This window comes from Labeo rohita, unplaced genomic scaffold (genome assembly GCF_022985175.1).
Source record: "Labeo rohita strain BAU-BD-2019 unplaced genomic scaffold, IGBB_LRoh.1.0 scaffold_54, whole genome shotgun sequence".
Lineage (NCBI taxonomy): Eukaryota > Metazoa > Chordata > Actinopteri > Cypriniformes > Cyprinidae > Labeo > Labeo rohita.
Genome location: NW_026129462.1, coordinates 1,215,371 through 1,226,281, shown reverse-complemented (window position 1 = coordinate 1,226,281; position 10,911 = coordinate 1,215,371). Strand labels below are relative to the sequence as shown.

The 10,911-nt window shown below is 36.1% G+C and overlaps 1 protein-coding gene and 1 long non-coding RNA gene across 2 annotated transcripts in view; one reads left to right on the top strand and one right to left on the bottom strand.

Annotated features, from left to right (window-relative positions):
* Window positions 1-381: 381 nt before the first annotated feature.
* Window positions 382-2,253, bottom strand: LOC127161090 (uncharacterized). The gene is made up of 6 exons (XR_007826933.1): window positions 2,171-2,253; window positions 1,840-1,893; window positions 1,459-1,568; window positions 1,119-1,168; window positions 811-932; window positions 382-508 (listed from the first exon to the last, which is right to left on the bottom strand). It is a non-coding gene; the product is annotated as an uncharacterized LOC127161090 (long non-coding RNA).
* An 8,198-nt stretch (window positions 2,254-10,451) lies between these two features.
* LOC127161074 (cadherin-2-like) overlaps window positions 10,452-10,911 on the top strand; it is a 4,498-nt gene continuing 4,038 nt past the window's right edge. Inside the window, exon 1 of the mRNA XM_051103711.1 lies at window positions 10,452-10,478. Within this exon, the coding sequence (XP_050959668.1) occupies window positions 10,452-10,478 (27 nt within the window). The remainder of the gene's footprint in view (window positions 10,479-10,911) is intronic.

The following is a 10,911-nucleotide window of genomic DNA, read 5'->3' as shown; positions in this document are numbered from 1 at the left end:
AAAGTGGTCACAAAATTTGTGGTCAAAAAACTTTTTTTTTCTTATAAGAGAAAACAATATTGTTTAGAGGGATAGTTCACACAAAAAAATGTTAATTCAGTCAATTACTCATACCATTCCAAACCCTTCCAAAGACTTTCATTCATTTTTAGAACACAAATTAAGAGTATTTTTAGTTAAATCTGGGTACTTTCTGTCCCTCTATTGATTGTCTATGCAACTACCATTTTCAAGGTCCAGAAAGGTATAAAGTATGTGACTCCAGTGGCTTGACAACAGAATTTTGAAGTTCATTATAACAGAAATATCATCGAAGTGATGCAATTCATTATAGGGGATGTATTATTATTTAACTGCATGTTTAATGCAAGTGCCATTTTTTTTCAATTTAAAAACTCAAATATTACATGGATTTTTGAAATTGTTCATGCAAGAGTCTTGGAGGAATGCACAGCCACTTGGTTGCCTTCATCTCAAACCACGTTTAGGATTTCTTCACAGGAAAATTCTGAAAGAAATGGATATGACAAAAAAAAGAAATGAATTAAACTGAACTACAGAGTAATATGCAGGCTGGAGTGGAAAAGTAGTCATACAGTATTTTAAGTTAATTAAATCAACTGCAATCCATAACACTTTCCAATTGTTTACACATTGCTTAACTTACATTTTCAATAGTCTCCATTTGCATCGGTCATATGAGCTCGTCAAATCAACTATGTCCTAAAATATACTTCATTATTTTCAACTAAATAAACAGCAACACGACCAAATGCTTCATACACTTTTTATAACATACGTGTTGCTTACTTCTGTATGAACTCCAGAGTAAGTGCCGCCTCCTCTGGGTATTTTGTAGCTCACAACCGCAACAGGAAAGATGATTTGTTCATTAACTTCTCAAACGACAGCAATCTTGAACTGCCCATCACCTTAAACAAAAAAGACATTACAAAATGACCATATACATAATGACAAGCATCTCTGAACACCTTTGAAGGCGTGTTCAGCAAACAACTTCACATTGTTGTAAAAGTCAACAGAATAAATGACTCAAAGACTCTATTTTCTTTTCAATATTGAACACTAATGTTAAATGAAATAGAATACAAACCCACCTGGTTGCCTTCATCTCAACCCTCATTTAGGATTTCTTCACAGGAAAACTCTAAAAGAAATGGATAATGATAAAAATGAAATGAATGAAACTGAACTACAGAGTAACACGCAGGTTGGAGATGGAAAATCAATCATACAGTATTTTAAGTTCATTAAAATAACTGCTAACCCTAATACTTGTCAATTCAAATATTTATTTATAAATTGCTTAACTTACATTTCCAATAGTCTCCATTTACATCTGTCTTATGAGCTTGTCAGATCATGTGTCTTACAATATACTTCATTATTTTCAATTAAATAAACAGATACACATTTCATAACATATGTGTTGCTTACTTCTGTATGAATTCTAATGTAAGTGCCACCTCTTCTGGGTATTTGTAGCTCACAACCTCAACAGTGGTCATTAACTTCTTGAACGACAGCAATCTTGAACTGCCCATCACCTTAAACACAAAAGACATTACAAAATTACCATATACATAATGACAAGCAGTTTGAACACACCTTATACACACCAGCATAATAACATGCAAAAGTAATCAATCCAATCATTTTGGTAAGGTTAGCACGTTGTGACGTGGCTTCCGACGCATCAGACAGCAAACAACTTCACATTGTTGTGAAAGTCAACAGAATAAATTACTCAATAACGATTTTCTTTCTGATACTTAACACTAATGTTAAATAAAACTGTTAATAAAACAGAATACAAACCCATGATAAGAATGCAGGTGTGCTTGAGATTCACAGTACAGCAGCAATCACGTCCTGTCATTAAAAAAGAAAACGAAAGAAACACAACGGTCATTTTGACATAATGTCGTGTGCATTTGTCCATTAAAGTGATAAAGATAACTCGAGGAGCTGACGTTACTGTCACGCTGACCTGAAGCTGCATTATTATTCTGGCGCGGCTGCCGCGCGTCGGACGCCTGTTTACAGTCGCTTCACAGACAGCTTGCTAGTAACGTTACCGAATTAGTTTGTGTTTTGCATTTTATCTTCCGTGTGTGTGTAAAACAGACAATAAAAGGTCAAAACTTACCTCATTTGGCAGAAAACTCCACGAGGAAGATGTCTGACGATATGCAGAGAAATGTTGAGTGCGACGGCTCCGACGTTCATTTGTCAAACAAGCCAGACAGCAACTAAGTTAACCTTACGTAAACAATTTATGTGACATTTAACTCGTTTACCACGAAGAGTATATGAAAAACATGTTCTAAAGCCGACATTAAAATGAAACTTTGACCGAGAAACTCTCCGCGTCTGATCTTCACTGTTTTCGCGCCTATGTAAGCCACCAACGTTCTTGTTCCCACAATGCAAATCGTAATTCAAAAATACAGAAAAACACCTGTAAAAACCAAAAACGGAAAATTTCCTGTAATTATTAGGGTATATTGTACTGTATTTTTACGGATTTTTTTTACAGTGAACACACTAACATCAGTGCTGTTTGTCAAGCCAACAGATCAAACCACATTAGTTATAAATATATCAAAACCCAACATGTTTAACTTTTGTATTTATCAGTGTTGCTAATACTAGTTAAACAGTGAAGGTTCATGAGAAGTCTATTCTGTAAGTTTGTGAGTTCACCTTGGTCTTTTCTTCTGAACAAGTGTGGAAGCCTAGATCCATGTTTTCTGATATTTAAGTTACGTTATTATGAGCTTACACAATAATTCACGTGTTTCAGCAGTTTCTGTGGTACTCTTAACGAGAGACTTTGTGCATTGCATTCATATTCTGCTGTTCTGTAGCCACGGATTTGCGGGTCGCGTCTTTATCTTCTACAGATGACTTGCAGGACCCTGTACATTATGCTATTCGTTTTAATTGTTTAACCACCACAGCGTCTTGTCTCCATTGGCAACATGCATGATTTGTGTGGATTGCAATTGTTGTTGCAGGTAGCAGAGAGTGCAAGTGGCAATTGTGAGTGACATTGTAATTTAGTTTCTTTTTTTCTTGTCTTCACCAACTGGCTACTGACTTCCGGAAGTGCAGTTGTCTGAGTGTGCACGTCTGAAAATGCAATTGCATATCTGCGGCCAGACACTATTGAAACATAGAGACACTGATACTGATGTGTCTGAATTCAAATATTTCAGTGGGTTTAAACAGATCACCCTTTTAAGCAGATTTAATCCACAAACAACAGACAGTTTTTACCTAAATATGATTTTCAGTTACAATAATTAATCCTAAAATTCGACATTAGTTAGTAACTTTTCGCAGCATCAGTCACGCGCACGCACTCACAAGATCTCCTGTTCTTACTTGTAAATTCAGTTGACTGGAGACTTGCTCTAAATGGATCATTTGAATCAATGAGTTGTCGACTCGAGAACAGCTGCAATCGGATCTTTCCAATTCGTGAATAAATTGTATGGTGCGATTTGCGAATCAATTTAAGAGATTCATTGAAAAGAATCAGTTTGATCATTAATCAGACACCGCTTCTGCATCTCGGAGCACATGTGATATATTATAAGGAGTGACGATATGTTTTATGAAATGTAGTGAAGTAAAAAGTACGATCCTATGCTTTGGAATGTAGTGAAGTAAAAGTGAAAGTTACTCAAAATAAAACTACTCCAGTAAAGTACAGATACTTGAAAAATGTACTTAACAGTACAACTACTTCGTTACTGTCCACCACTGTGGATATGAGAGATGGACATCAAACATGTTGAGATTTAGACTAAAAACTAAAGATTCAAACTAACAAAGTTCAGATTTGAGTATTTGAGGAAGAAGAATATAGAAAGATATTAAAAATCAGTAATCAAGAATCCTGTTTAGCTCTCCTGGATCTGATGTCATAAACCAGAACAACAACAGCAGCGGCAGCGGCAGCGGCCACGCCCATCAGAGCAGTGACGACCAATCGGATCATTATTTGTGTGTAATTGTTATAAATACCGGCAGCACAAATGACACTGTAATTGTGACTCACCAGAGACAGTAATATTGAATCTGTATATGATGTCTGTGGTGCCATTGATGATCACTTGATAAAGTCTAGAGTGTGTGGTTCTGGTGTTTGTGATGGTCAGAGATCCAGTCTGATGATCCAGCCTAAGTCTGTCTCTGAATCTCCCATCAAGAACATCATACATGAACAATCTTTTAATCCACTTATCAACTTTAGCTATCCGACTCTCTGTATGTCCAAATGTCCATGTAATCACATCATCTGTCTGTATTTCAGTGTTAGTCTGGAGAGTGACTGAATCTCCCGCCATCACTGACACTGACTTCAGTGCATCTGAATCAGCAAACACACCTGATGAACAAACAGAAACAGGGTTTGTCACAGACTTTTTTTTTTTAATTATCAAAGTAAAGAGTTATATGCTGAAATATTATTTACAAACAGAATCAAATGAAAAAAAAAAAGCTACATTATGTAACGTTTGGTCCTGCAGTTAAAAGTAAAAATACATGTATTTTAAAGAAGAACATTAGGATCTCACTCACATAAGCATAAACACACACAAATTTAAGCATAAAATCAGTGTACGAACATTTACAAATACGTGTGTTCATCAAGCCCTTGGCTGGAGACAGTTTGGGTGTGTTTTCTGCAAATAACTTGTGCATTCGGACGCTTATTTAGAACACTCAGAATTCACATTGGAATGAGGTTATGGCCTGTCCAAATACCCACACTTGAAGGACTGCCAACTTTTGAGTTTAGCCTGGAGTGAGATTTTTTTTGGGGTGGGGGGTGTAGGAGGGGGTGTTCCATTGCATCATTGTAGACAGTCTATTGGCTCCACAAAACACCAAAGTGCAAAAGTCCATAAAGCTTACATTCAAGGGAAGTTTCAATCACATCAGCTTCACTCTGTTGCGGTCAAAAACCTTTTGCCCTTCCGTATCAAACACCTACCTAACACAGTAGGAAGGCTACCTATATACTTTAGTAACAATAAATCTCACAGCGGCACTCAGTGGTCAAAATGAGAAAAAAACATCATCTTAATTGAACATATTGGCTCCTACAGAGGGTTTCGATCTCAGTTCAATGTCAATTCATATGTATAAACTGTACACATTAGAGGATAAAAATATTTTTAAATGCAGCTGAATGCCTTTTTGAGCACAATTTTAAACTTTTCTTGCATTCAATTCAGTATTTGCTTGCATTCATTAATATTCACTTGTGTGTACTTATACAAGTATCATTAAAAAGGATGTAAGTTATTAACTTATTAAATTTCATATTAAAAAAAAAAAATCCTAGTGTTTAATTTGAACGCAAAGCTTAAAAATAAGTAAGCAGGTATGACCTGCAATACTCTTTGAGAAACCAGACTAGTAGATACATGTATATTTGTGATCCTGGACCACAACCAGTCATAAGTGTCAATTTTTCAAAACTGAGATTTATCATCTGAAAGCTGAATAAATAAGCTTTTTGTCGATGTATGGTTTGTTGGGATAAGACAATATTAGGCCAAGATACAACTATTTGAAAATCTGAAATCTGAGGGTGCAAAAAAATCTAAATATTGAGAAAATCGCCTTTAAAGTTGTCCAAATGAAGTTTTTAGCAATGCATATTACTGATCAAAAATGCAGTTTTGATACGTTTACAGTAGGAAATTTACTAAATATTTTCATGGAACATGATCTTTACATAATATCCTAATGATTTTTGGCATAAAAGAAAATTGATAATTTTGACCCATACAATGTATTTTTGTCTACTGCTACAAATATACCCGTGCTGCTTAAGACCGGTTTTGTGGTCCAGGGTCACATTTATTAAAGAGCTATAGAGGTACCTAGTAGGAAAGCCATGGTATTACAAATGAGAGTGATTTTTTTTCTAATTTGCCACTTTTCATTGTAATTAAAACCCCCTTTCTCTATTTTAACCTTAAATACTACACTATTTGCAATATAAGTAAATTAATGGACCATAATTATTGCACAAATAGTGTTTAGTATCAAAAGAGCTCCTCAAAATGTTAAATAAATATTCCTGAATTACAATACAGAACATTTATTTAACTAAAAAAAAAATGTTGTAAGGTCACATGATAAATAAGGTGTACCTGTGGCTTAAACACAAAAAAATATTAATGTTGCCTCTCCCATCACTCCAGAATAAAACGGTACTGTAAATATCATCAACATAAAAATCAATGCATTATATGCTGTAATGTTTACCAAAAGTTGCTACAAATACCTGGTCGTCTATCCTGCTGAAATCCATTCGAATGTATTGTCAACTCAGGTTTATTAACTACTGAGAGCTCCATAAACCACATGACAACATGGCGGCAACACCAATGACATCAAAGAAGCTGGTCATAACTCTATTTTTCAATGGTATTTATTGTATGAATTTTGTAATAAAACTTGCAAAATTTGAAACATGAGACTTTTATCATATTACAAGCAGTGTTGCCACTTTAGTGTGAGATTTACATGGACAGAGAGAGAGCGTGAGACAAACCCTGAAAGCGTGTCTCATGCCAAATGCATGAGAGCTGGCAACCCTGTGACTTGTGGTTATGAGAGTGCTTGCACAAAACAGGGAGTGAGTGTGCAAGACCATCCCAGGTCCTAAAAGCAACAAAGCTCAGTGCCCTTAACACACTAAATCCACACTCTCAATCTCAAATAACACTTCAGAGCAGTATTCAAGGCTAAGCGTATCCCATCATGCATCATGTATAGCAGGGGTGCCAAAACTCGGTCCTGGAGGGCCGGTGTTGTGCAGAGTTTAGCTCCAACTTGCCTCAACACACCTGCAATTTATGGGACAATCCAATTAATGGCAGTGGACAATCCAACACTCTCCACTGACTTTGTATTGCGGGAAGCTGCCTCCTTGTCTTTTCTGACTTATGACAAAAAAACAGAACAATGTCTAAAAGCTGCTATGTGACAAGCTGTACAGTAAACAAGCTAAAAAACTCAGAACACCACTTCCAAAACAAAAATTTACAGATAATGTACTCACCCTCTTGTCATCCAAGATGTTCATGTCTTTCTTTCTTCAGTCGTAAAGAAATTATGTTTTTTTGAGGAAAACATTTCAGGATTGATTTTTCTTCATATAATGGACTGATATGGTGCCCCGAGTTTAAACTTCCAAAATGCAGTTTAAATGCGGCTTCAAACGATCCCAAATGTGGTTGTAAACGATCCCAGCCGAGAAAGAAGGGTCTTATCTAGCGAAACGATCGGTTATTTTCATAAAAAAAAATACAATTTAAATACTTTTTCATGTCAAATGCTCATCCTGGCTTTCTCTGCTTGAACTCTGTGTATTCTGGCTCATGACAGTTAGTGTATGTTGAAAAACTCCAATCGTATTTTCTCTCTCAGCTTCAAAAATCATTTCAAAATCATCCTACATTGCTGCAGAAGTACCGACCCAGTCTTTGCAAACTGAACATGCAAAGAAGATCAAACACCCTTAAAGCAACACTCCACTTTTTAGGCTCATTGTCCAACTCCCCCTAGAGTTAAACAGTTGAGTTTTACAGATCTCCGGGTCTGGCGGTAGCACTGTTAGCATAGCTTAGCATAGATCATTGAATCCGATTAGACCATTAGCATCTCGCTCAAAAATGACCAAAGAGTTTCGATATTTTTCCTATTTAAAACTTGACTTCTGAGTTCCTAGACATATCAAAAATGAACCCGAAAGAACAGTTCAGACAGAGCGAGACAAGCATTTAAGATTAAAAAGTATATAAATTGTATTATGTTAATGAAAATAACCGATCGTTTCACTAGATAAGACGCTTCTTCCTCAGATGGGATTGTTTGCAACCGCATTTGGGATCGTTTGAAGCCGCATTTAAACTGCATTTTGGAAGTTCAAACTCGGGCCACCATATCAGTCCACTATACGGAGAAAAATGCTGAAATGTTTTCTTCAAAAAACATAATTTACTTACGACTGAAGAAAGAAAGAAAGACATGAACATCTTGGATGACAAGGGGTGAGTACATTATCTGTCAATTTTTGTTCTGGAAGTGGACTCCTTCAAGGACACAAATAGTTGTGAATGTCAGGGTATTTCACGTTGAGCCATTCAGTTGGATATTTTCTCCAGCAAAAGGAAGGTAAGCTAAAAGGAGTACTGACATGGACCAATACAAATTTGTTTCTCAATATATCCCCTCCTCTCAGGTTTACATATAGGGTCATAATATAATCTTCTGACATGGTTAAAAATAAAAAAAAATTCTACAAACTACTGTGGTCTTCACACCTACTTGAACACTCGGGACAAATATAAGAAATACATCTTGAAAGTAGACAGGAGGTCAACGCATATGTGGGAATTTGGACAGGCACTAAAAACAAATTACTTCATTATTAACATGTTCATTAATATATATTTGTTACTGTTATGAGAAAAAAATAAATTAACATAATTACACACAGCATCTAGTGTCACATGCTCATGTTATTTGCAAACCGCTCCCCAAAGCTTCATTAAACAATGTGTAAAAATACTGACTGGTGATTGGACCCCTCACACCCAGCCCACTTCCTCTTCGAACTGTTGCCATCTGGCCGGCGCTACAGAGCACGGAGCACCAAAACAGCCAGACATAGAAAAAGCTTCTTCCCTCAGGACATCTACCTCACGAACAGTTACATTTTCCCCGCACTGTGCAACACTGCTATCTATACTTATATTTATTATACATATGAGATTTATTTATTCTAATCACTAGTTTATTTGTCTATTATCTGTCTTTTCATGTAAAAATATTAGCGTTAAAAATGAATAATGTTTAAACAAAAAACTGCCATTTTATGCTGTATTTTACACTGGATCACCAACTAAGTACAGTCTGTAATCTACAGTAAAAAAAAAAAAAAAAACATTCTTGACTTGACTCTCCAACCAAATGTAATGGAAGAAGCCAATAACATTTAGGCTATGTGTGCGTTTAGGTTACGTTTAGGTTACATGCGTTTAGGTGTTGTTTAGGTTACATGTTATTTGCTCAACATGTAGCCTGTAACAGTGTGTATTAGCGATATTTTGATCATTATTTTGATAATGTTTAATCTTTACATCTCCCCCCATTGTTTGATCGAAACTTATTATTCGTTATTAACAAAACAAACAAAACGACATGTAACACACATAGCCTAAATGAAAGACCTATGGATTTCCCCCCTTTGCTTTCAAACGAATAGGCCTACTTAGTTTTTGGATCATTATAAATTTAAAGAAAACACAACAACAATAAAATGGCACAAAAACCACTTGCCTATATTAAACAAATACATGCCTATACATGCCTATATCCTATAACCTAATAAATTAAGGTATTTGGATTTCCCCTTTAAAACGAGCATACAGGTATGTTTCATTACTACTTTAATGCACAACAACAAATGTACAACTTTAATGTACAATTTTTAAAACAATAGAACAAAGACAAACTCACTTATATTAAACAATATAATATAGGCTATATAAATATTTTTATTAACAAAAGTTCTCTTGCGCTTCTGCCTCTGCTGCCTCATGCTGTATCAAGCGGACGATTGTCTGCTGTCCAACTGAACTACATTGATATTATTTCTATAAAAATGTAAAACGACGGCGGGGCGGTGGCTAAGTAATTCAATCGGTGGATGGCCGAACACCGTAAAACAAAAATTTTTCACAAGCCTAAGCGTTATCTAGTTATTTATCAACATTTTACTTAAGCGGCTGTGCAAACTTATAACTTAAATTCTGGCAAAATGAAACGTTCCCGTGGCTATGATATACAGTACAGTAAAAACGGTACCTTCAGCCGATCTGAATTACAGTATTTACACTGACCATCATTTGTCCAAAACTGAGCATAACGTCTAAAAAGTTAAGACTTCTGTGACTGAACATTGATCTGTGCTTATTTGCGCTGTCTAGTGTGTAGTGAAGCTTCCCCACTCGGATTTAAATCCATACAGCAAAATAAAACAGGCTGAGTGCAGATTAATATTTCTGAAATAAACATTTCTGTGAAACGCGTTAGGTTGCACAAAAAAAAAAGCCCAGTCAGATGACTAGGCCTATGTTGCGGCAGAGAGGAAATAGTAGTTGCCTCTTTAAGATGGCTATTTACAGGAGTTGTAGTCCAGAGCGAGATGCATTGTGTGTAATGTGACGAACATGAATTGATGAGCTGTTACACTGCCACCGAGAATCACTGGAGCGGAGAAAGTAACACTGGGGGCTCGCATCCAGGATTCGTTTGTCGCAGGTGGTGAGATATACGGATATTTGAAACTGTTTCAACCGAACCAGACGTTGTCAAAAAATAAAAAAATAGAAATGGCGGATATTCGGGAGAGAACCCGAGTGAGAAAGCATTCTCATTTAAATAGGAGCAGCCTGTGGAATCCTGTAATGTCGGAAAAGACAGAGAATGAGGAAAAACTAACACATATATAATTTGTTGACTGGTTAAATGAAATGGATGCTCAAGTGTCAAAGACTGATAATAATAACAATCCATTTAAATGCAGCTCTACCCCGTGTCTACAATCCGTTTCAATGAGCAGACCCACATGTTGCTATGAGCCACACATATCACAGCAAACAGTCAGAGCAACCAATCCATTTATTAGTGGGGTGGAAAATGAACATGTACATGACAGTGGAATCGATACACAGTGCTACACACAAAGTACTCCAGCAAATTTAAACTTCACACACTCGATGTGCACAGATTTAACAGCCAAACGGATGTTTCAAGACACACCCACATTAAATCGCCAGCCCTGTAAACATG